Below are 25,933 nucleotides of genomic sequence, written 5' to 3' on the forward strand. Positions count from 1 at the left end.
TTTTTGAAGTGGTATGTTGTGTCCACATGATTCTTACAAGGTAATGAAAACCAAATACAATTTGGATTGATTTTTCTGAAAATTCTCCAAAGCCACCATCCATGGCAGGGAAGAAGAGAATTGCAGGGCTGGGCCCAGAATGATGGGAGGAAAATGAGGCATTTCAAGCTGCCCCCGGGATCAGTGTGGATTGAGGTGGCTGAGAGGCCTGACGGTGTCAAATTATGTTTGAGAAAGGTGAAGAAAACTATCACGCCTGTCTTTCCTTTAGAAATTTTAGGCAGTTCTTATTTAAATCTTACCTGTTTTTTCTTTACATTCTGTTCCAAGGGAGGGTCAAGAAAGAAAATTCTTAATCTGCCAAGATCTCTCTCCTTGAGAGGCTCCCCACCTGCCTCACCGCCATGGGTCGCGGTCACCATCATCTGTGTCTGGGAGCCACCTGTCAGGGTGCGGGAACAGCAGAGGAGTGCAGGTGCCAGCCCCACCACTCTGAGTGCCAAGAAGTCCACAGTGAGCAGTGTAGGGGGTCCTGGGCCTGACTGTCATGGCACTGACCTGCTCCTCTGGGGTGGGTATGGCCAGTGACACGGCCGTTATTTGTGGCCTGTGGTGTTCTGAGACAATGGCTGGTTTGTGGCTGTTGCTATGTTGTAAGATAAGCAAAGTGGTGTGCATACAGCTCGACCACACCCAGGCCCCTCTCCCACTCCATCACACGTGTCTAGCTACAGACAGAAGTTTCAAAGGAGACCATGAGTGTCACATATCCAGAAGCCAAAGTGGAAAACTGCTGTTGGGGTTTGGACACAGAAGAGCATATTCTGACTTTAAGCAGTTGCTCCCACCAGCCCTGACGGGAGTGTGACCGCTATCTGGACGGAGTGGTGGCCCCGGGGGCAACAACAGGGTGGACTGAATGTCCGACTGTCCTGAGGAACCTTGGCCACAAAGACAGGGCTGCTGGCTGAGGAGCCAGGGTGGGGCTGGCTCAAGTTGGGGAGACAAGCTGCAGTCGGGCGGTCTGTTGGGCACATGGAGGCCTTTCAGCACCCAGCCTGGCACGAGCTGGCACTTTGTCAGGTAAGCCCCTTAGCAAAAAGCCGGTAATGGAAGAGTGCACTCTTCAAAACAAGGCTGAAAAAGCCTAATGGGAAGCTATGTATGTGCTTAGTGGCCAGGCTCTGAGGAACACTGACCCCTTAGAAGAAACCGGGGTTTAAGCTGCTACATCGGCAGAGGGGCCTTCCTGGTAAAACAAGGGTACAGGAACACTGAATATTGGAAGGGCGGGTCCCGGAAACAAGACTCTAGTGGCTTCACATACAGCCTTTCTGCTTCCAGCACATCATTTCGATAAATTCAAATCAGTTCTCGCCAGTCAAACCATGTTCCTCCACCCAAAGGTGGTTTCCTATTTCCACTGATCAACTTAACAGCAGACTGAACACCAGATGCTTTTCTCTTCATGTCCAGAACAAAATGTACCCCCTCCACAGATGCCGTCCTGAGAACCTGCCACCACCCCCACAGGGCATGCTGCAGAGCCCCCTTCTCACGCTGGCAGCAAGGGCTCCTGCTGCTCCTCCTGGCCTGCCCTGTCACGTCCCTAGCAGAGAAGAAACACCTTAGAGGAATAAAAACCTTTCCAACAAATGTAAGCATGGCTGGAGTCTGAATCTGGGTAGGCTAATAAGGAAGCAAAAAGTACCAGGCAGCACCTCTACTGCTAACCAGTTTTTAGAACAAATCAACTGCTCGTCATAATAATGATAACCTCTTCAGGAATGTGGGCAACTGGCAGAGACATTTAAGACTTAAAAAAAAAAAAAAAACAAAAAAAAAAAACATGAACTAAAACTGCCATGGTTTCTTTCACAAACTTAGGACCACAGCAATTGGGTTTATCAAGTGGGGAAAAGCCACTGAGAAGCTTCTGGGGCTGTCACAAACCACCCTTCCCTGCCTTGGGCTGATTTGGAAACATCTCGGAACAGAGCTGGGACGCACATCCTGGACTAGCAGGCGCCCCGCATTCTAGACCAAAAAATCGCAGATTCAGTTAAATTGTAGCTGCCACTTCTATCTTGTGACATTATGAAAACAATGTTAAAGAAACCATGTGTACTGTTCCTGAGCACACAACAAAAGTACTTCTATGTAGGAGCCTGGCAGGGAACCAAAAAGGGAACAAGTTCAAATCTTCAAACTTTCTTAAAACAAAGAAGAAAACCATGCTCTACAACTTCAAATTTTTCTTACAAAAAAATAAATGCGATGTTAGACCAGAGGTTGAACCAGGCTTAAAGGAGACAGATTTTGGGAGTGATGCAGCCAGTTTGTAGATACTGACTGGAAAAATCACTTACACCAGAAAACTGCATCCAGGAAGGACGATTCTGCCCTGCTAATAAGTCAGTGAGACCAGTACCCACCGGAGACACGGAGTCGGAGGTGATGGAGGTGACGGCGCTAGCCCTGTAAAGAGAAGCCGTGCTCCCTGCAGCTGGCAGTAAGTTACCTCAGGGGTCGAAGGAGCCATGAGGGGGAGCACTACCCTCTCTTGACAACCGTCTTCCCGGCCTCTTCTGCAGCTCTCGCTGGCGCTCTTCACAAGGAGAAGCTCCCAGATACAATGAAATTATTACACAGTTTGTTCTGAAGATCATTTTGCATTTTAATAAAAAAGCATTTGTCAGGAAATAGTCATTTACAAACCTTTGTGTGTTTTTGCCTGGATCTGGAATAAGAATGTCTTAAGAAGAGGTTTGTAAGGTCTTTGTAACAAAGTTGTTATTTACAAAAAAACAAAGACATTAACAGGTTGTCTATGTATTTAAAATTTTTGAACCAAAATTTGCTACCTGTTTGTTGACTGCAGGGAATCCCTGCCAAGGTAACTTGACAATGTCGGCATAGTTCTGTGAACTGAAAAAGAAGCCTTGATGGTTCTAATGATCCAAAAGTGGGTTTTCATCAGGAAGTACAGTCGGAGTGTGAGTGCATTCCAGTGAAAACTTCAGCCCTCATTCAATTGCATATAAAAGCCCTCAAAGAGAACACACAGTACAGCAATGTTTTGTAAAAAGGCAACAATACAATTTGTACAGACCCTAACATTCTAACCCTGTAGATGATCACTGTGCGCCCTCTGCCCCACACTCCTTACTTCTTAAGCAGCATCACCAGTCCCCAGGGGGCCAGAGCAGGGGAACAGGATTTCTGTACCAGGGATGCAAAGCTGACCCCAGGGAGCGGGAGGCAGCTGAGAAAACCAAAGCTGTGAATCCACAGGGTCAGAGTCACCAGCCTGACCTACTCTGTTCTGAACGTAGCAGAGGGTTAGTAAGGTAAAACAAAACAAGACAGACGCTTGCAACCCATGGTGGACTGAAGGGTACACTATCAAATCAGAACTCTTGCCCAAAGACAAGGCTGAAGAGTCGTCCGGCATGTCTCATGTAAAGTGACTCAAAATAGTTTAGAAAAATCTCCATAGTGTCAAGTTCTTTTGAACTCAAAATTTTGCCCCCAAAAGATTTTCACTGAATAAATGAGAATTGGCTCTATTTCTTCTACTTCTGTGTGGTCTGAGTAAAAATGCTAATTTCTAGATTTCAGTGGGGAACTACAATTATTAGGACCCATGGATATTGCTGCATTTCAAATACGGTACAATAATTACAAAATATAGACCATCTCTTTACAAATACAAATTATAGTATATTACAAGTCATGTACAGTAAATCTATAATTTTTAAACAAACTAGCGTATCTAAGTTTACCTGGTTGCGAGTGCATTATTATTCCAGTTTACCCTTAGTTGCCCTTAGCCTGACAGTCAGAAACCGACCCTCTGAGTGATGCTCTCTGGTGTAAACTGGCGTCAAGAGCAGAAAACCTCATGTATAAGGTCCTGCTCCCCTCTCAGGATGACGGCTGGTAGGTGGGTTCTGACTGACGCACTGTCCTGCAGAACAGCTAAACAGGAACCAGGAAGCAGTGTACTGGGGGGAGGGTTAAAAATGGATATGCTGGGCCCAGTGAATGTCTGATATGCTAGACCGATGGCTGAGGTAATGACAGGTATGGTGATCGTCATCACCTTGAACCTTTTCCCACCGTGCCTGCGGGCGGGCGGGCGGGTGTGGGGAAGTGCCCAGGTGCACGCTGGGCAAGCAGGCAGGGCCTGCCCCACTTCCTCGCTGGTCCTCTCCCCGAGGGCTGGGCTACTGTTTCCCGCAGCTGGGGCCGAGCACGAGGTGCACGGCCGCTCCCTACCAGGTTTATGGCTTCCTGGAGGCGTGACATCACCTGTACAAAAGTCTGCTTGAATGTGGACTCCACACTAGTGCCGAAACTTTCCTAACTACGAGGCACTTTTTCCCTGGCCCCTGCTCGCCCCCGGGCTACAGGGTGGTGATGCATATCATTTCATCTGCCAGGTCCTCCTCCTCTCTCCCAGGGTCTGGCTCTTCGTCGCTGTAGCCGGGCCCGAAGTCCTGCAGTTCATAGTCCTGCCGGTGAGCGAGGGGGCCCAGGTCTCCGTTGGCCCGGCCTCGCATGTTCCCATTCAGCAGGCTGCTGGCCGCACTCTCCATCTCATCAATGGTGAGGTCACAGGCATCGGCGATTTCATATTTTGTCGCTGACACAAATTTTGGGTCCCTTGCGTACCGGCCTAGGCCTTCAGAGATCAGGACCTGCACAGGAAAGATCAGGGAACGCATTCTATGGCTTTGATGGAAACCCCCTTCAAGCACTTACCGCATGACATGCTTCTGAGACTCAGGCAATCATATTTTCTCCCCTCCTCATCTGCAATGACTAAATGTAACTAACCTGGGCCTGGAAAATGTTGACCCTCAAAAACCATGTGGTCCAACAAGACAAACCCACTAGAGACAACACACACGATGCTGTGTACGTGCAGCTAATTTTGAGACTGGGCAGTGCTGATCAGTTTCTGTATCCAGGCCTTAGGGCTCATCCCCACAGCTGAGAAGCGGCCAGTGTCCAGGGTCACAGGCCACCGAGCTCCGGAGCCCGCTGCCCTGAGAGCCGCTGCCCTGACAGCTGCCGCCGCTGCGTGGGCTCTCCGCGGCTCTACTGCTGCGTGCCGAAGCCGCCCTCCCGTGGCTCATACTCACGGCCTCCACCAAGCTGTCTGCGCTCCTCTGCTTGTCGCTGTTTTTGTTTCGGAAGCTGCTGGGGACGGTCAGGCTGGCTGGTGTGAAAGTCCGATAGGAGATGCCAGGCTCATCCGTGTACCAGGAGCTGCGGTGCAGGGATGGCAGGCTGCCGTTGACCTGGTCCAGGGCCTCGGACCGCTCGACCTGGATCAGGGGCGTGTAGCACGGCGTCCAGTCCCGGTACGGGGGCGTCGCTGGAGGGGTGGCCCACGATCGGGTGGAGTGGCTCGGTGAGTACTTCTGGGCTTTACTTGAATCCAGGCCTGCAACTGCCATGATCTGAGGAGAGAGGGGGCAGTGGGAGGACCGGAGGTCCAGGCTTCAGGCTTCCTTCAAGCAGATCAAGTAAGAATCACTTTCACAGGGACGGCCTTGGACGCTAGCACAGGGAGAAAACTGAATAACTGCAAGCTACAATGTGGCTTTCTACAATATTGTTTTCTTTCCCCACCCAAATCCATAAGGCATTTCCTGTGACTGTTCCCAAGTAGGAGTCAGCTGCAAATTCTGAAATGAAGATTCGGGGAAGATGAACGAGCACTGGTGTTTGAACATTTCACCAGGTCACTCTGGGTTTAAATATGGAAGTGAATTCACAGCAAACTGATGGTAGCCAGCACCAGCAGGGAGACACAACCGGTTCTCTTTACCCTGGCGCAGAGCCTCACACCTCCTCGGTTTGCCCTGAAGCGTGAGGAAAGCCCCACTCCCTCCACGACGGCTGCACCGCAGCAACAGCCCCCCTGACCCCGGCAGCCCCACCCTGCAGAGGGGCACGCCGAGGCCCAGTCCAGGGAACATACAGGACTGGCCAGCATGGGACCCTGGTCAAACTGCTAAGACCACCGAGAGGCAGATGTGGACAGATGTGAGTCTCATCAGAGCAGGTCAGGCAGGGCAAGGGCACTGCCACACGCAAGTCTCTCTAGACCTCCATGTCTGCTGGCCACCGTAAAGCAAAATGGACATAAAATTAACAAAAATTGAAGGTGGAGAAGCAAAAAGGCAAATAGGAGAACTGAAATGGCAGCTGCATTCATGTGCTCAGGGCCCTGGAAGAAACCTGCGGGAGAAGCCAGCTCCGCAGACTAGCAGACCGGCGCTTGCACACATTTGAATTCTCCTCGATCCCGCCCCCACCCCCGCAACACACACACCTAAGTGGACAGCATCTCTGAGGTGCTCTTTCTAGAGAGGGAGAAGCCTGTGTTCCTGTCTGTGAGGCATGGCCTAGACGAGTGGCTCGGGCCTGTGCTCGCTGTAGTCAGGCCTTCCCCCTGGACCACAGCCCCTTGCAGGCAGGGCCGGGCCGGCTCACCCTGGGGACCGCAGAGGGCTCAGACATGTGTTTTAATAAAGGAACAACTCTCAGAGCAAGTCAAGGGCAGCAGCAGCCATTCAGAATCTGCCAAGCAGTCACCATCAGGCTCTGTCTTGTGGAGGAGAGATGTGGGGGAGAAAAGACTGGGCACCTAGGCTGAGCACCCAGCTTTGGAAGCTGGCAGCCTTGGACTCAAAGGTCAGCTCAGTCACTCCCCTCCCTGCTCTGATGTTTGCTTACGTGTAAGCTGGAGTTCGTGATCTGATCGCCTGGGCAGGGTGAGAGGACTGAAGCAGAGTGCACAGGAAGGTTCTCTCCTTCCCTCCCCGGGCTGGCAGCCAAGGGTAAGATGGTTTCCTGCGGGTGCGTCCCACACAGGGGACTTGCAGGCAGAGGGCCAAGGCCAGCGGCTGGCTCACCTGTTGCTGCATCAGGTGCAGAGGCAGGGCCGTGCGGTGGGGGAAGGCCGGGGATGGGGGCACCTCCTCCTGGCTGCTCTGCCGGCGCAGGCACTCGAAGTTGAAGGAGGATCTCCGGTGGGCTAAGGAGTCAAAGCAAATGGTTCAGTTGTGAAACACAATCTACTGGGACACCAGGCCTCAGGGTGGGGGGGCTGGGGTGCCCCCTGCCTGTTTAGTGGGGACGTGCTCAGTGACCCATCCAAGGAGGAGAATGAGGTAGTGAGGTGAGGGCTCAGTACCCTGAAAGAAAGGGGAGGTTGAAAGAAGCAGCCCAAAGTGTGTTTTTAAAAAATTCAAGGTGATTTCTTTTAAAGGCTGTGCCTGTTCTCAGGGGGGAGGAGCTGGAGGTGGCCTGAGGGAAGGGTCCCGACTCTGCCCCTGGCCCTACATGCTGTGGGGTCAAGCACACAACATGACTCTAGAATTCCACAGACGCTGGCTGACTGCTCCATTCTTGCCTCCCAGACACCCTGTGTCTCTGGTGGACACACCATGTCACTGGTGCTTGACTTCTTGGTTTTAAAGTGAGTGACTTGCTACTGGCCCCGTCAGCTCAACCAGTTAATAAGCAAATTCCTTCACTGGCAAGACCTCCAGCTTCTCTAACACCAAAGACAAACAAACAAAAACATCTGTAACTTTGAAGACCACAGTTGTCCTGCTTATAGTCACCAGGAATAGAGGTTTATGCCCCAACCGCTGCCCAATGGGGAGAAGAAAGACAGTATCCAGCCCTGGCGTGGGCCTAGTGTGCACCGTGGGGACACCAGGCCTCCCCATCGACTTGCCTACGTGGGACACAGACTGCTGCCCAGTGCACCATCCTCACCAGCCTTCCCTCCATGTATCGTGCAAAGGTGAATTTAACAGCGCTCTCAGGAGGAAGAGTCTCCCTGTCAGCACAACCTCCAGGACCCAAGACCACATGGTGCGGCCAGAGGCTGAGCAAGGGTAAGAAAACCACCAGTCCTCTCATTCCAACAGTGCCCTTCAGTGTTGAAATGGGCCCGCAAAGACACATGCCCTCGCTCGCTCTGCACATCCGTCTCTGATGAACGATGTAACCCCATGGAGCTAAGGACACAGAGCTGAGAACGGAGGCCCAGGAGTACCGTGTTCTCCCTGACCATGTCTGAACTGATGGACAGCAGGGCAGACAAAAAATTTTATTTACTTGCCCTTACAAACTAAGAGGGCACCTCTTACTTGCCACCCAGGTTCCTCACTCCCCGTGGGCATTACTGCAGCAGCCAAAGGGCGGTGCCTGGCAGTGGGCTCATACATGCAAGGAGCCTCCACCTGCCTCACCTGCCCATGTGCCATCCAGTGTTTATAGAGACCAGAGCTGCTGTTTGGCAGCACATGTTTGAGGCTGAGCAATTAAATATTAATCATGGAAAGGGATCTGATTACACACCCCATCAAGAATGACAGCTGGGGTGAGGCAGAAGGCCGGGGGCCACCCAGCCACACTCTGCTGTGCATGAAGGGAGCGGACTAAGAGCCAGTGTCTCAGCTACTGCTGGCTACTGATCAACTCCTGCTCAAAACTGTGCTTCCTCAGAAAGACCAGATATGGCCATTCCTTTAACCATGAACGCAATGCCCATAAGTCCAAAATCAACAGCTCAGCCAAAGCCACTGCTACATTTCTTTCCCTGGCATAAGTTCCTTAGGAGGGTGACCCAGAGCTCCAGGTAGAACCAGCTACACCACTTTTGCAAGAGAATCAGGTGAGGAGCAGCCAGCCCCTGTTCCTTCTCAGCAGGATGGGAACACAGACCCCAGGATGGTCAGCACCAAGGCCAAAGCCTGTCCCGTGAGCAGAAGTTACTGGCAGACATGAGGCAAAGGTAAAAGAAAAGATGGAAAAGAGGCGAGGAGGGAGAGCACCCCTGGTGGAGACTGAGGCAAGATGGGCGCCAAGGATCCCCAGGTGGCCCCAGAGGTGTAGAGCTTTGCAAGACAGGCCTGAGTGCAAGTCCAGCTCTGCCCTTGGGCTGATGCTTCTCCTCTCTGATGGTCAGCCTGTCCACAGAGTGGACCTGGCAGCTCCACGGTACCCGTCTTGCCTGCCCTCCAGGATGGACCCAGGCTCCAGGCAGCGATCATGTGCACATAAAGCCCCTCAGCAGATGCCACGTGCTGTGCAATTCTCGGACCACAGAGTCGAGAACAGCTAAAGTGGGCTGAGCTGTCACACGGTACACACGCTGGCAAGGTGAGGAGAGCCGGGGTATCTCCGACCAGGGGGCCGGACTTGAAGACTGAAGGTCCCTGACATGCAGGACCACGCCAGCCTCACGCCCCCAGGACAGAAGCCGAGGAGGCACCACTCTCTGGGAAGCTTCGCCTAAAATAAAAAAACCTGGCCTCACATGTTGGGGTGGGAGGTAGAAGGCGTCTCCTTGGAGACCTCCGGGAATCATAGCAAACGGGCGAGTCGTCATCCTCCAGGAAGCCTTGGGGGTGGTGGTAGCCCCGGGGCCGCTCAAAGTCCAAGGTGCTGCCTGGGTATCGGTTGTAGTAGCCATAGTTTCGCCTGGTGGTCCAGAAGCCAAAAGAGAGAGTAAGAGCCTGGGCGGTGCAAGTTCACAAGCTCTGTCCCTGAGCTCTGACAGACCCGCGTCTACGGTCGGGCCTCTCCCCACCTCCCCTGGACCAGCAGGACCATCTGAGAACAAGGCAGTCCTCGGCTTCACTGAAGATTCTAGAGGGAGGGCAAGGGCCGTGACAGGATGATTCAGGTGGCCCGGCTATGAAGAGGGAGGTGCTGGTAGTTCCCTCGCTGGGGCAGCCTCAGCCCCGGGTGAGATGTGGGTTGCAACTGCTCCCTTCTCTTGAGAGCCCTCTCTGAGTGCCTGCCCCTTGCCCAGTGCCGGGCAGGGAAGATGCCTGAGGCACGGTCTCCGCCGTCAAGGAGCTTAACCAGTACCAGACACACAGATGGCAGCGCTGGAAGGGAAGCGCGCAGGGGAGAGGGAGTAGGGGGTGGCACTTCAATTCTAGTCAGGGAAATGAGAGGCAAGACTCTGGAGAGCAGGCCCTCAGAGAGCGAGCGAGCAGAACGAGGTCAGTGGAGATGGGGTAAGGACACAGTGTGAGCAAAGGCCCTGAGAAAGGAAACTCCGATTCCATTTGGTTCAGAACCATGGTCCCAGAAGCCAGGCCCTGAGACAGGCTGACGGAGCAACCGCTGGGGCAGGGGCAGTGGCCAGGCTGTGGCTGGCCCGGAAATGTGAGAATCACGTTCACTAACAGCTCAGCCGTGCTACTTTGTGGAAGAGGTCACTTCCGCTTCATGGGCCTCCCGGGTCAAGGCAAGATGCATCTTACAGAGGGTGGCAGGTGGCGTCTGTCCCCCTGTACAGCCTGCTGTGTGTCCTAAAGCAAAGTGCCTTTCTTACCCTCAAAATTCTTTCTTTAGGACAGAAGCCTGGAGAGGCACCTGTGCGGAGCAATGTGCTCTGACTTCATATCCCTTGTCTGCAGGAGGGAGCCATGGATGGGAACAGGCAGTGGGCACTGTTCACTAAGGCGCCACCGAAGCTATGGGGCGGCCAAGCCGCTGAGCAGAGCCCCCAGGTCAGAACGCTCAGCATCCACTCAATTCAAATGGATCTCTCAGGAGGCAGGGGATTGCTGGAAAGGGGTGGAAACTGCCATGAGGCAGGCCCAGCTCATGTTTCTGGAGTCTTTACTAGAAGGTCTCACAGGCCTGTGGCAGAAATAACTCTAGAGGGCTGAAGAAAGAGCCTTCGCTCTGCCTCTCTCTGGCCCTTTCTCGCCTCCTGTCGCGTCCCCTGGCCTGGACTTCGCGCTCTTGTTTTGCTTCCCAGGGTCGCCCACATGTGTCCTGAGGCATCCTCGTGTCAGCCTGCGCCACAGGGTTCCTCACCTGCTCCCAGTGGGCGAGCTGTCATCCTCGTAGCCCTCCTCACTGCTGAAATATTCCTGCTCCCCCAAGCAGCGGGGGTCCCTGAAGTAGCCATGTATCTCCGGGTCTTCCCGGCAAATGGTTGGGAACTGCTCATCTCCTGAGTCGGACCTGTGGTAGGGAGAGAGGATCTGAGCACCAGGGCAGGGGCCAGATGATCCTGCAGCCTCAGCCTAGGGCGGGCAGTCCTGCCCCTGGTGCTGCTGCTTCTCCCCTGGGGCACCTGCCCCAAGAGTGGTTGGAGTAATTAAAGCCTCTAGAAATGATGCTGTGTCTGGGGGTGGAGGTTGGGGGGGGGGGGCTTCACAAGCTGGGGGCTTCAGCACCCTGGACAGTGCCATGCCACTGTGTCCAGAGGTCTTGGCACTAAAAGAGTAGATGTAATTTGGGGACCAGAGCAAGAAAATGGGCCTAGATACTTGCGATGAGGGGGAAACAGAGCCTGGGACTCATCTCCTCACTATCTCCTGTGGTCCCCACTCCTTCCTATCCTGGCCCAGCATGAATTCAGAGCCTGACACCAAGAGGGCTCTTTACCACTGACTGCCCCACTGCATCTGACCCAGCCAGGGCGATGGGAGGTTTGGATACACTGTCCTGGAAGAGACCCTCATGTCCACTATTTTCTAAGACTCCTCACCCCAGGACTGTCATAACATCCCCCCAGGACCCCCGATTCTGGCCTCAGTCCTTGGGAAAACCAGCCAAAGCTCTGTGACATCATGTGTCTCCAAGGGGGGGCCTTTGCTTTCTCTAATTTCTTCACTCTCCCCCACCCTCTTTAGGCTCAAGTTGCTACCATTGCCATCTGATATAACTAAGTGCATGGCGGACTCTCCCAGCACGGCCGTGGACCCTGCAAGGGCTAACCTGTAAGGCTGCCTGGTGTAGGACTGTCAGATAGTTATGGAGCCTTTGCAGCTTTGGACCCTAAAACTCCTTTTCTTAGAAAGAAGCAACTACCACTAAGTGCTGAGTCCAAAGCTCTAAGCACCAATACCCTCAATGGCTCAAAGGAATTTCTCTTATTAGTAGTCAGAGAGGCCAGTTGGTCACACAACACACAGATTTTAACACAGAAACACAGGCGGCGCGCACATACCTAATGTAAGTTTCATAATAGCGAGTTCTATCCAGGAAAGGCATAAGATGGGAGGGAGGGAGAAGATCAAAGTTAAATACTGCCAACAAAATTTGAAATGCAGATGTCAGCCTACTTCCCAGAGTGGGCCTGGCAAATTATGGGCCACAGTCCAACACGGCTGGCCCCTGGTTTTGTATGGCCCACAAGCTACCATTTTTACTGAAATGAAAAAAAAAAAAAAATCCAAAGAAGAAAAACATTTCATCCCATGAATATACGAAGTTTACATTTTCCGTGTCCACAACTGAAGTTTAGCTACGTCCTTGGTAAGAAAAAGCTTGCCAGTCCCTGTCACAAAGCATGTTGGCGAAATTGGAGAGGGTCGAGTCTGCAGAACTGCCATTTTAAGGAGCTCTCCACAGAGCAGGGCACAGGAGGCAGACGGCCCCTTATCCCTAGGGCCATCACGTGGCCAGTGCCCGAGAGGCCGTGACCTTGTATGCTCCCACGTTCTAAAGCAGGGGAGCTCCCACACGTGCCAGAGCATCGAGCTGAAGAACCGTCTTGGGCTGACACTACAGTACCGAGTGCAAACACATTTTAAAGGTTACCTTTTAATACTGGACCTTCTTTGAGGTTCACGGTCATGCTTGTGGGAGGAATGATGCCCATTTTCAGACACATGCTCAAGGTTCCCAATGCTGGGCCGCTTTCCAGGGGCAGCTTTGGACATATTGGCATTATTGAGATTGGCATTTGTTGAGCTGGGAACTTGCTTTCCTATGGAATTATGGTTATGATGGTTATGACACACCGAATTTCCTGCTGGAGGAAACAGCGGTTGCTCAATATCACTTGCAGGTGGAATTGAAGGCCTTTGGACATGCAGGGGACGGTGGGTGGTATTGGTCTGCTGAAGGGAATCTCTCCTATCACTATTAACATGATTGACATGGTTTCCAAGCAGGGCACCATTTCTCTGCAAAATAATGGGAGACAACACCAGGTAATTTAACAAGTATTTGATGCACGCTAGCTATGTTAGGTAATTCTTTCTACATGAAATACAAATTCTAGGTAAGCTCCGTAGGATCCCTGCAGAACAATCTGAGTGTCTCAGTGATGGGGGTGAGTGTGGCTGTGTGCAGCTGGTCCCCCTTGAAATGAGGAAGTTACCCGATTCCTGAGCTGGGGAGCAAGCTCTTGGCTGTCACTCTTGTGGACTCTTCAAGTTGCTCCAAGTTGCGGGAACATACCCAGCAGGCTGGTTGGCAGCCCCGGTAGTTGAGGTTGGGCAGTAGGCATGCTCTCTGGGCTGGGGGGCTAGGAGGCTGAGGGTTGGCTGGAGATCAAAGAGCTGCCCAGGGAAGAAGGGGGGTAGTGTGGACAGGCTGCAGCTAGAAGGACCCAAGATGCTCATCCGTGCCAGGCAGTGGCCGTGGTCAAGCTCCTCTGAAGCTGTCAGTGTGGGGCCTAAGGGCCAGCTCAGGGAAGGAGCAGGCCTGGAAAAAGGTGCTGGTGAATGGGGAGGGTCTGCTGTGGGAGGCTATGCCTGCAAGCCCCTCTAGGCCCTGGAGCTGCTTTGTATTCTCCAAGCTCTTTTGTGGATTGACTGCGCAACTTGGAGGCCTGCCCCACTACTTCCAAGTGGCCAGTGTGTAGCTAGTCGTGGAATAATTACTTTGAACACATCTTCTTCTTCTTCTCGTTTTGTGTCCTCAGGCTCGTCATCTTGCAAATCACATGATATAGCCCGCCGGATTTCTGGCCCAATGTCGTGCAGTGTCCTTAACCCCGCCTAGATCAACGAAGATGGCAAAACAGATTAGACAACACGGGTGCCTTGGGCCCGTCTGGGTCCTGGCTTGGTTCCCGCCTGATTCAGCTGTGGGAGGGGAAGTGTCTCAAAGGACAACCCAGAGAACTGACCACTTGTTTGAACGTTACCGTCCCACGGCCTCAGGGCTGTTGGGGGTGGCCAGGGATTCAGGAAGGTCCTACGAGAGGATATTTGAGGCACATAACCCAAAACCATTAACATTTCCATTTGCAGGGAACAGTGTGTGGTGACTGGGACTGGGGTCTGTCATGGCCAAGAGCACGCCCCCATGTCGAAGTGACAGCGGACAGAAGGACAGCTCCCGGAGCCTGGACAGGCAAGAAGCATGTCTGGACCCCATGGGGTGGGTGGCAGGGACTCTCTGGCTGGGTCCAGGACGAGGAAGCTATTGGTGCAGGTGCCAGAGGGAAAGCAGACCACACAGCCACCAGGGCAGGTGGTTCTGCTAACAAGCCATGGGAACGAGGGAGTGACACAACACACTGCAGCCACTAGCACACTCAGGACGTGACGGAGCAGGAGGACACGCACACAGACCTGGGCCGCTGTGCAGGGCCCGCCCTCGTGGCCATCGTGCCGCCCTGGCCTGGGAACTCAGCAATGCCAGGTCCTCTGGCAGAGCATGCACACTGCAAGGGGCTCGCCAGCCTCTGAGGTGGTGCCAGGCCCACCAGGTGGCCAGGCCCCTCATAAATGTTCCACGCCTCCCCAGGCCCTCACAGCTGACCTCTCTCACTTGGGGCCCCCAGTGTCCCTTTATCAGGGAAACATTCTAGAGGCTTTGAACTAGATACAGGGAAGATAAAGTCAGTAATTCTGAGAGGATTTTTTGGATCACTAATTTGAAGAATCACAGCACGCGGACTTAAACACTCGCAGGGACAGCACAGTTATCCTTCTCCACAAAACAACTTGCATCGGAAAGAGGCATTTCCTCTCTGGCCCCAGCTCTGAGGCCACCCGCCCCTCACTTGCTGGCAGTCTGTTTGCACTTTCTGTCTTGGAGAGCGAGCACCTGTGTGGCAGCCTGTGCAGGCCGCCATCCGGAGCTAACACTCTGACCTCAGGGTGGTCTGCTGGCGCCCTCTCCTCTTGCCACAAGCCCAGCAGCAGGCGGGCCCAGGACATAGACATGGAATGACTGACGCACGCCCAGCGGCGGAGCAGGGACGGAAAGGGGCCCTTTACTGGAATGCCCAGAACTGTCTCAGGCAGACGCTGAGCTACAGTGCAATGTCAGGCTAGAGCTCCCCAAGAGGCGCTCAGAACACAGCCTCTGAAGTGATCCTGCATGAACGATGTGAGCTGGGGTCTGGCTTGAACCATTCTATGAACAGAGGAGCAGCAGGTCTTTCCATGTCATGAATTGTGAGGGTGACACAGCTGCCTGGTGTCAGAGCTTTAAGGTGCCTGGAGGGGAGAGTCCCATGCCCCAGGCCAAACCCAGAGCAAGTCATTGGGGGTGTGGGGGTGGGGTCCTTCCTGCTTTCCTGTCCCTGTGGCCACAGGCATAAGACAAGCACGCATGTGCATGCACACAAGCACACACACACACACATCATGCCACACACAAACACACTTTCCCTCTCTCAGGATCCCCAAGACCACACATTGAAACCTGAGGGATTATTCAGCCCAGAGGTGGCTCCACTTGCCATTCTCATGGAAACAGCAAGGAGACAACTCTAATGTCAAGTGAGTGAAAGCGCTTGAAAGGAGGGTCGTGGCGAGCAATATTAAACAGCCACAGCTCATTCACGCGGTGTTTTCTCGGGCACAATAATCAGGGGAGAGAAGCTAGGCCAGGGCTTCATGGTCTGACTTTAGATCACCAGGGAGAGAGGTCTGCTACATATCTGAGGATCCCAAACAAGGTAGAGACCAGGCTCAAGATCCCTGCTGCCACTCCCACAAAACAAACATCGGCGCCAATGCGCTGAGTCAACAACGCCTTGTCCATTATGTACATGAATCTCTGTTGCAGGGCAGCCCAGCCGGGAGTGATCCTGAGTTCAGATACTAGCAGACCCTACTTACTGTCATTCAACTAATTAGACTAGGTCTGATGAAAAGAAATAGAAAACTATTTATTTGGATAATTTTGAACATCATCCTCTGTTGACGGGTTGACATTTCACTGAAATTCACATATAACATAATTGTATAATAAAAACGAAAACTGTCTCCAGCATGTCTTCTGTGGTACACAAATTAGGGTAGTGCAGAAAACAGACACAGGACAGAGAACTTGTTTGCAACATAAATCATGAAGAAGGCTGAGAGGTGGCCCAGGATGCCACTTCCGAAGACACATAATGACAACATATTTATTGAGGAGACATCAAAGGAGGAGAGAAAGCGTCACTCTTCCCAGACACAAAAGCAGAGGTTTAGAGATCATGAATACATTTTGCTTGCTCCACACAGGAAAAAACACACCTTCTAAGAGTCAGCAACTGACTTCACTCTTTCACATGGGGTGGGGGGAGGAGAGGAAGGGCTGGGGGTACTGCAGAGGGTAGGGGTGTCTGCCATGTTCAGGAATGAGGGAAACAGTTGTTTCCAAACATAAACTGAAATGAAGCTTAAGCACAGCACCCTGAATTTATTACATATCACAAAACATGATCATGAAAATTTTCTAGCACACATATCAGGCTAAAAGGTAGCTTAGGCTGCTCCAAAAATCCCATAGGCACAAGTTCCAACCCCCCCGGAGTGCAGAAAACTCTCCTAAACCCTTGAAAAAGTTACTTTCTCCATGGCCCTAATAAAGAACATTTTCTTCTTGAATAAACACTTTACAATCAGGAAAATCATCTATTCTTTCATATTTCATATCTGTGTCTACCTCTATCACCAAAACACTATTTTACTTTGAATTGTGGTCATTAGCACTGAAAACCAACACAATGAAAGCCATATAAAGTCTTTCCATTAACATCACAGTAGAATTAGGTTTTTGAATAAACACAGAATTGCTATAAAATATAAACAGTATTGATTTAAGATGTCCAATCATATAAAATATTAAACAGAATCAAGCCTATTTTTCTGGTTGATTTTTAAATGCTCGATGTTATCATAAATACTTAAAAAAAAAAAAGTTGGCGCCTCGCCTGTGGACTGCTGCTTTAAATTTTAGACACCATTTAATAAATTGGAATTTCATAGATATTTATTCTACTGAATGATTAAGTCACCAAAAACAAACAACTATAAAATCTCTCTAAATACTTCTGAAGAAATAGCATAAAATTGTATTTGAACATCAAGTGTGAGCATTCATCCATCTTCCTTCCTCTTGCCCACCTTCAGGTTTTCCTACCTGGGTGCAGTGGGAATGCTCTCGCTGCCTGCCTCCCTGAGCTAGCTCCACCGGGCACACCAGTCATCTGCCAGCTCTCAGGGCTGCCCTGCGCGTACATATGCCCAGAAGCCCATCCCACACCTACACTGTAACAGTGGAGATAAGACAGGTGAGTCTCCAGGCGGGACCGGGCCCGGTCATCCATCTTCTGATGTAAGCTCCCGACTCCAGCCCCACAGCCCTGGTCTGGCAGAGCCTGCTCTCCCTCCCGCCTGCTCTCAGGCAGTCAGGGCTGCTGGCACAGCCATCTCGTCAAAGGCAAGTTCTGGTTAACCCTTTAGAGGATTCAGCCGCTACCCATTCAGTGGGGATAATTCTAGACTAGCTCCATTAGAAGAACTGGAGCTTAAATTCTTCCAGAACACACCTGCCCATCTACAAGCTGTCCCCCACCTCCTCCACATCCACACATGCACACACACCACACATGGGCACACCCCTTACTTTGTCATTGTTTTCCTCCAGGGAAAATGTGATGGCGTGGCCTTTGTGTCGTTATGAACAGTCCTTGAGTTATATATAAAGGGAATGGAATCATGAGCATGGCACCCCATGAGTCATCCACAGCGATCCAACCCTCCCTGAAAAGTCAGCTGTTAACTCACCCTGTTAAGTTACTCTGGGGGTTGCACTAAGTTGTACACATGGCGTTTGTTACCATCACTTGGAAAGATAAAAGGAACTTTCTCAAGAATTACCTAATGTGATCTGTGTCATTTCCCTGCAAATGAGCTAACAGTTCTCTAACTCTACACTGATTCTTGAAACACCAGAATCAGAGACACTCTCTGTACCTGGCAATGTGCCTTCATCTACTTCATCCCACTGGAGCCTGGGAGGAGGGCAGGTGGGTTAGTCTTGTTCCCATTTGGGTTAATGGACGTTCCCAGGCGAATGCAGACTCCACCAGGACCTGAGCCCAGGCCGGGGTTCCCAGGGCACTAGGCCCCACCTCCACCACCAAGATGCTGCTGTCTAGTCTACAGAAGAGTGCAGGGCTCAAGTCTCACTTACAACTGTGACCCACATGACTGTGGTCGCCACTCAAGGTTTATCTCCTTCCAACTAGCCCAGGGGAGTTCTACTATCACTAAGTCAACATGGAAAGGACAAATTTTCACAAGGGGCCATGAAAACGGATTCCAAGTCCCGTACACAACCCATCTCAACTGAGGTCTTTAAAAACACTGTCCGTCTCACGCGCTGAGGCAGACCATTCCGCCCCGTCTGCACGGGCCCTGACACTCAGCTACGCTGGTGCGACTCTCAGTCTGAACTTAGCCTCCAAGCCTAGGTGCGTAGGTGGGGCTGGGGAGGGGCCAGGGAGGGAGAGAAGGTTCTAAGCCTGAGACCTTGCTACAAAGAGAGGGGCTCTTCAACCAGGGAGATCAAAAAACGGCTCCAGCACTCTTTTCCTTTAAGGGAGAGTTGAGATCATTCCCCTATGAGCAGCAGTTCTCGAAATGTGGTCCTGGGGCCCTGAGACTCCAGAAACATCTGGAGGCATCCTGAAGTTGGTGTGATCTACATAGTAATACCAGGGCGATCTGTGTCTTTCCCTCAGGAGAGCACAGAGGGGTTTGCAAAAGTTATTTGACAGTGATGGTGCCATCTCTCTGCCATCTTTGCTTTAAAACAATAAAATTTCTAAGTTCTAATTTCTGATGTAGCAGATATTTACAGCCAAAGCTCTCAATCACTTTCAAGAGTATACAAGGGTCTCAAGACCACGATATTTGAGAACTGCTGGAAATCTGCCCTCGGGGGCATCTTCTCAAATGCTGGACTCTTCACCCCGCCTGGGATTCCGTGAGCACTGACCTTTCTCAAATTTGGGCAGATATGTCCTGTCTGTGTCTTTTCTGTGGCTTCTCTGAACTAGCCTCTGGCGTGTCTTCTTGGGGTGCCTGCAAATGACGTGCTCTCCACGACCCCACACGGCCACTTAGGCCTAAGCCGCTCAGATGTCTTTTGGGCCATGGGAACAACGTCACCCAGGAACCCACCCGGTCTTGCAACCATTAATAAGTACTAGCAAGTTCCTTCCCGTGGATAACTGATGGTGGCACATGTGTGATAACGAGGGGGGCGAGATGGGTTCTTGAAACAATGCATTGCCCTAATTAAGGCCTTTTGCTGCTCTGTCCTATAACTTGCCTTAACTTCTTTTCAGTAATTCTGTCTTCTCAGACTTTTGAAAATAATAATCACTGTCCATAGTGTCCATAGAGGGGAAAGATGGCTCACCTTTCAGAAAAAGGACAGAATCCAGGGCCCAGTAATCCTGTGGATTCCTTACATTTTCAATCAGGTCACACCATCATGTAAATTATTGGACAAGAGTCTGTTGCCCAATCTTACATCAGCTCCCTGGGCTGTATACTGGCCTGCATCACGCCATCCAGCCAGGAGCAGGGGAGTTTAGCACCATGGGGTCTGGTGTTGGGTACCAAGATTGCTAGTGAGCCTGTGAGGAGTCTGACACAATCAACTCACACCTTTTCTACATTTCAAGCTATACTCTTCTGCTAAGGATTTAAGAAAAAGGACAAAAGCAGCTCTGCAATATGGCTGAAAACCAGGTTTCAGAGAAGACTTGCTTCCCTTGGGAGCAGCCAGAGGTTTCCTCACAATTTCTGGCTGTCTTTCATGAGCTGGCCCTGGCTCCCAACCATAGCCAGTGGCAATACTCAGAGACACAGCCAGGCCCACGTGGGACAAATATTCGGTTTCCTTTAAGCCATTCCCTTAGTCCCATCTACAAAGTTCTCCCTTTCCAGTTTTTGCTGATTTGATTTGGAGAAAGGCATCTGGAAACCCCAGCCACGTGAGCTGCTTGGGGGCTGTTGTATTGTGGCTTTGCCTCTGGAGACTTAGATTTAGAAGATAATTGGTCACATTTGAGATGGGAGTAACATACAGTCCTTCAGCATTTCATAAAGTTGATACCAGGGTGGGTCAGAGACAGACAGAAGGATTTTGTGTCTTTTGGTGGATTAATTTCTCACCTCTGCCCGAGGGGCTGCTTCCTTTGGAGGGATGATACACAAATACTTGCTAACTGGGACATCCCAGGGACAATGCAATCAGAGCAGAGGTGGGCATTCACACCAGAGCAAGGTCCTGCTGTCCCAGGCACTAGCCCTTTAGTTGCTGGACCACAGAGGGGTCTGGAGAAGAGCTGAGATGTTGGCAGGGGTTGAGAAGACTCAAGGTGCTGGGGCCACAGCCCTTCCTAGCAGGTACAGACGTGCCTCAACAGCTTCACAAGGGGTCCAGCCATACCTAAATGTGCTGGCTGCCTTGCAACCCCATCCCCGGTGCTGTGTGAAGAAGTCAAACTTGCTCTCGGGCCCTAAGGACTCTGCTGCAAGAATCCACAAAACACACTGTGAGTGCCTAGACTTACAACAGCCTGCACTTGTAGGAACAGAATCCCAGCCCGGCCCATTTCCATGGGGACACCAGGGCGCTCACTGAAGTCCAAGCAGGCTGGATTACGTGGTAGAGTGAGCCAGTGGGGCCAAAGGGCAAAGGTCAGGGTACAACAGACATCATTGGAAAAAACCTCAAGGCTGGGAGGGACCCTGTCAGTCCTGCATAGACACACCTGCACTAGCCCTGCCACCCCTCCCAGCCCCCCTTCTCTGCCACGGCCCACACCCCTGCTCTCCAGCACTGCTCCCACGCTAAACACTTCTGGATGAGCATCCACTCCAGCCAGGAGCAGGAATTCCCACGTTCTGCTGGTTCTCTCCCTTCCTTTCCCAAGTCCCCTACCCTGTGCATGCACGTGTACACACACACACACACACACACACACACACGCACGCACGCACGCACGTGGCCTCCAGTCTGCACAGACCAGGCAGGCAGAAGGACCCATAACCCTTCTTTTCGCTAGACACTTCAGAAACTTCAAGTTTTGCACTAAAGGTTACTTCTGAATGTTGTTTTTAAAACACAGATCGACATCTCTGTGTATCTTGGGCTCAGCATCAGATGTATAAGCGCCACCACTGCTTGGAACTGGCTGAGAATTTCAGATATGTCCCCCTCATGAAGCAACTTCTTGGGCAAAAATCTATTCTTAAGATGTGAAAACACAACCTGTGAGGTTACCTCCGTTTACATCTTTATGCATTTCCATATCTTAAAAAGGGGCGAATTCTCTTTCTCAACAGATCACTACAGTACAGAATAGAAAAGAGATCAAAGAGAAACAAGAATTTCTTAAAGTTCTGGTAGTAAACAGGCATATGATATTATTATTGTTGTAGTCTTAATAATAAGCAATTATACGTTCAAAGTGCTTTACAATCACTTAGCTATTCCTCACAACAGCCCTGTGAGGTAGGTCGACATTATTACCCCCATTTTACAGATGGGGAAACTGAGGCACAGAGAGGTTAAGTGTCTTGCCCAAGGTCACACAGCAAACAAACGCTGGAGCCGGGACTAGAACCCAGGTTCCCTGACTCCCAGTGTCCTTGAAACTAGACCATACTGCTTCCAAAGAGGCATCCCCAGACTGGCTTTGAGCACAAATTAAAGACGGACAATGTTGGATGAGGTTTGGGTGTGGTGGTATTTCCCGTGGACACGTTAAGATGGAACCTGAGGTGTTGCCTGGGTTGGTTTTGGCATGCGGGTATATGTGTTAGTTTAAATGGGTGTATCTGAGCTTCCTGCCCTGCCCATTTCTCACTGCATTCTCAACTGGGTCACAGCAGAGAGCGGGAGCCGGATGGCCAGGAGGTCATGACGGACTGGCATACAAAAGGAACTTGGTCAGCTCAGCGCCAAGGGGCCTGCCAGTCTTTAGGAGTTCGGGCAAACTGGGGATGCAGGACTTTGGAACAGAGTCAGCTGCCCACCTTCAGCAGGTCTGCTTAATCGTTTTATTATTATTTTTTTTCTCTCTCTCTCTTTTTTTTTTTTTTTTTACTGGCCAGCATCAGGAAGTTGTGTTCATTTCATTTCTCTGTGGGGCGGCTGCCCCCCTCCTTTTCTCTCTCTTATTCTTTCCCTTTCTCTGAGTCTCTGCTTGGAAGGGAAAACTGGTAAGCCTTGCTGTCCCCTTTCATGAAAAAGAGCCACCGTGAGCAGCATCCGAGACAGAGGCCACGGCTCCGCAGGTGAGCCACGCCCCGCTTCCACCTTCTGGAGCACTGCTTTGCTTGGAAGGGGTCTCCCTGGGGCCTTGGGTTTGCTTTTTCCTGCATTTCTCCCGAAATGCTGTTTCAGCAGAAATAAGCCCACTTGAGACTTTTCCCTTTCAAGGCCTTAGCCACAAACGCCTTCCGACTAACGAGCTTGGTGCTGCAGCTCAGGCAGAAAATTCTAAAGCATCCGTTCAAGCATCTGAAACAAATGAATCAGCCAGTGAAATCTCATCTGTTAGCATCTGTTCTCCTCTTAGATTAAAAAAGGAAAAGAAAAAAAAAACCAAACCCTTTTGATGGCTTTAGATGGAATCATGCTTTAAAAAAAGAAAAAAATCTTGCTACTTCTTAGACTAAGGTGACTCAATGACAGGTGTCTCATACTCTAGAGCACCCCATTTTCCTGTCTCTGAGCACCGGGCCTCCCCCAGAAGGCCATGGGGAGGCCCGTGAGGGACTGAGAGTCACGCGCCCCTGGTATGCCACCCACCTTTCACTTGGTCACCATCTGTCGGCCGGGACACAGGCTGCAACATCACCCAAGCTGACAACCTAATTCTTCGGAGCTGGAAACAACGCTCTGCTCCTTAAGCCCAGCTTCCACAGAGTTAAAAAGACTATCACTCTGAGGTCTTCCTGGGCCGGCTCCCACCTGGGATGAGTGAGGGCCAGTCTCCTAGGGTTTCACTAGAGTGTCTTTTGCATAAAGGAAATCCTTGGCTGTGGGAAGAGAAATGAACAGAACTTTTCCCACTTTGGGACCTTATCTTTTCCGTGAGATACAGGACGGGCTCTGCCTGTATCTGGCAGGAAAGTCCTCCTCTGGAGGTCTGATGGGACATTCAACATGCATTCCTGGTTGCCGGGAAGGGGACTGGCTGAGAGCTGAGTTCCTTTATTTACTTGCTCCTCGTGGGAACTTGCAGGTCACTGGGATGCAGCAACATTGGATGAAGAGCAAAGGCTGAGTCAAACTAAAGTGAATATGGTATGTAGGGAATGAGTGAGGAAAATAAAAGGCCTGATGCAGCTTCTCTCTGATTCCCTCTGTAGAGGGGCTGGAGAGAAGGCTGGCTTTAATGATGAGGATGGATGGACAGAGAGAAACTGCACACTCATTCAGACCACAGAGGCCAGAGGATACCAGGTGCCAAGCTCCTACCCACACGCGGATTCCGGAGCTCCTCAAGCCATTCCCCTTCCTGTAGAAGGGGCACCGCAGTTGGTCTGAACAGAGGGAGACCAGATGGAGCCCACAGGGTTGAAGACCACAGTGCATCTCTGTGCTCTTGAAACCATCCCATGGGGGAGGGGGGCAGAAAATTCAGAGCAGCACTGATGCTGTTCAGACAGATTGCACGCTACGCAGCACAACACGCACATGCCTCGGCCTCGACCTCTGCGTTCACACTGTGATGCCCACATTCCACTTTCCATTAGCAATCTGTCAGCCACAGGGCACCCCGGCACAGAGAGAAGCAACTCATTCCATAGTCGGGGACTTCCTTGGGGACCTGTGTCCTTGTCTTAGAGACACTGTCGATAAGTTCCTCCCATTGCCATTCAACCCCACTTCCCTAACTGCTACATCGCCACATAATCCTGCATCGTGCAGAAGAGCCTCCTCACGCTAATTAAATGCAGTGACAAATCACATTTAAACCATTTCTATAGCAGAGGAAGGCAAAAATGTAATTAGAATTATCCTTCAAGGAGACAAAAATATTCTATTTTAAATGTTTGTTTCAGAATGCATTTTTAGAGTGTCTCTGTCAATATTATGAACACAACTTAATTTTCTAGGCTGTGTACACAACATAAATTATAGACATAGCCTCCACTCCCACTAGAACCATGTGAAAATGTGTTGATATTATCATCTAACTAGAAATATTGAATTTACCAAGGAAATGAAACTCTATAAACAATGAGAAAATTTAGGAGGGAAAAAAACAAAACCTAAACATAAATTTAACACAAGGTAATAGTCTTTGAACCCATGACTTACAAACGTAGCTTTAGCATCTTTAACCCTTCATCTTAAAGCTCGTTGAACCCCACCCAAAAAGTGTGGTTGTTTTCAGGTTTTAAAACATTAGCACCCGAGCCCGCCACCAGAGCAAGTGCAGACGCCATCTAATGGGGAGGTCTCGGGATTCACAGAGAAGAACCCGGTCATCCAGAGCACCACAAGTGTCTTCCACAGAAAACAGGTCTCAGTACACAGCGCTCACTTGGTCACTGTAAATTATGACGAAAGCCGTCCATGAAAGAGTATGTTTACCCCTCCAGAAAGTCCAGCTCCAGCCCCACCAACTGGCACCCTCGAGCAGCAGACAGTACGGTGGCGGCACCACGGGGCCCAGAGCTGGCCGGTCTAGTGCTCAGGCCCCAGCCTACTGTAGGAAGCAGCCTTCAGAAACAGGCTCCTGCCCTCAATTTGCACCCAACTCAGTCTCACTGTTCTCAAGAACACACAGACCAGGGTCTTGCCCACATTTGCAAACACATCTTCTCAGTGTCATTGTCTGCAAGGCTACTTGTGCACCGTGATCTAGGCTGTCACTTTTGAAAGCTGGGTCAAGCCAGAGGGGAGAGAGCTTTACTGACAGGTTCCACAAACCGAGACGGCAATTAGCTAGTTGGCTGAGCCTGTGATCCACCGAGTTAAACCTTTAATAAGAGATGCGATCAAAGGAAGATCCGAGATGGTCAAACTCCACATCCACTGTCCCCTTCCCCAACCCCACCCCCCCACCCTGCAGCTGTTCCTCTGGAACCTGCAAGTCGCTGTCATACAAGGTCATCTACTACCCTGGCAGAGACACGCGCTCCCATGTTCCTTCACTCATTCATTCACTGCCATTCATATTCACGTTCTCGCAGTAAGGACACAGGTTAAATCTTCACTTGGTGCTTATTATCCCTTTGAACACAAAACCATGCTGGGTGTTTTCCTCAGGGAAAAAAAAAAAAAAGTAGAGAACTGGAGAACAATCCCATATCAAAGCAAATCAATAACTACGAGGCCCGATTTAAGACATGTGGTGATACAGGGACGTGCAGAGTAATTTTAGAGTAAATAAATAAAACAGGAAAAAGTCTTTATCTTATTCATGATGGACTTAAAGCACTTGGGGTAGCACAGATGACAAGACATTTGACCCACTGCACCGCTGCTTCTGACAGCTTGCAACGTCTGCAGTTCCCTTTCTCCAGTTCTCAGCATCTTTTCTTGATCCCTCGTCAGCCTGCTTTCTCCATCACCAGCACTCATGAACTCCCCTCCTAGCCTCCTTTCCTGCAGGTCCCCATGGAAAGCCCTTCCTCCACACCTGCTTCCCATCACGGGGCCTCGGGCTTCCTTAGCATTCTATGTCCCTTGAAGGCACGGGCCCTGATTGGTACCAAAGGTTCCCGAAAGCCACATCCCCACGCTTGGTGCTGGGGCAGGGGCAGGGCTGAGGGAGGGATGGGGACCAGAGGCTGGCCTGGGTGTGAGAGCACAGCATTTGCACAGCAAGCCTCAGGGCAATCAAGAGAAACACACAGAGACAGGCAGG

The 25,933-nt window shown here is 51.1% G+C and overlaps 1 protein-coding gene across 5 annotated transcripts in view; it reads right to left on the minus strand.

Annotated features, from left to right (window-relative positions):
• Positions 1-4,409: 4,409 nt before the first annotated feature.
• The window catches only part of CACNA1D (calcium voltage-gated channel subunit alpha1 D), a gene marked incomplete at both ends in the record, with an annotated part of 357,356 nt that continues 335,832 nt past the window's right edge, over positions 4,410-25,933 (minus strand). For 4 of the 5 annotated variants that reach the window (XM_084248163.1, XM_084248166.1, XM_084248164.1 and 1 more), the window contains 8 exons: positions 4,410-4,703; positions 5,151-5,471; positions 6,933-7,054; positions 9,353-9,516; positions 10,873-11,022; positions 12,014-12,040; positions 12,607-12,974; positions 13,677-13,793. In XM_084248163.1, the coding sequence (XP_084104289.1) occupies positions 4,410-4,703; positions 5,151-5,471; positions 6,933-7,054; positions 9,353-9,516; positions 10,873-11,022; positions 12,014-12,040; positions 12,607-12,974; positions 13,677-13,793 (1,563 nt within the window). The remainder of the gene's footprint in view (positions 4,704-5,150; positions 5,472-6,932; positions 7,055-9,352; positions 9,517-10,872; positions 11,023-12,013; positions 12,041-12,606; positions 12,975-13,676; positions 13,794-25,933) is intronic. The other variant, XM_084248167.1, reaches the window with a different exon arrangement.

Source organism: Talpa europaea (genome assembly GCF_964194135.1).
Source record: "Talpa europaea genome assembly, chromosome: 11".
NCBI lineage: Eukaryota > Metazoa > Chordata > Mammalia > Eulipotyphla > Talpidae > Talpa > Talpa europaea.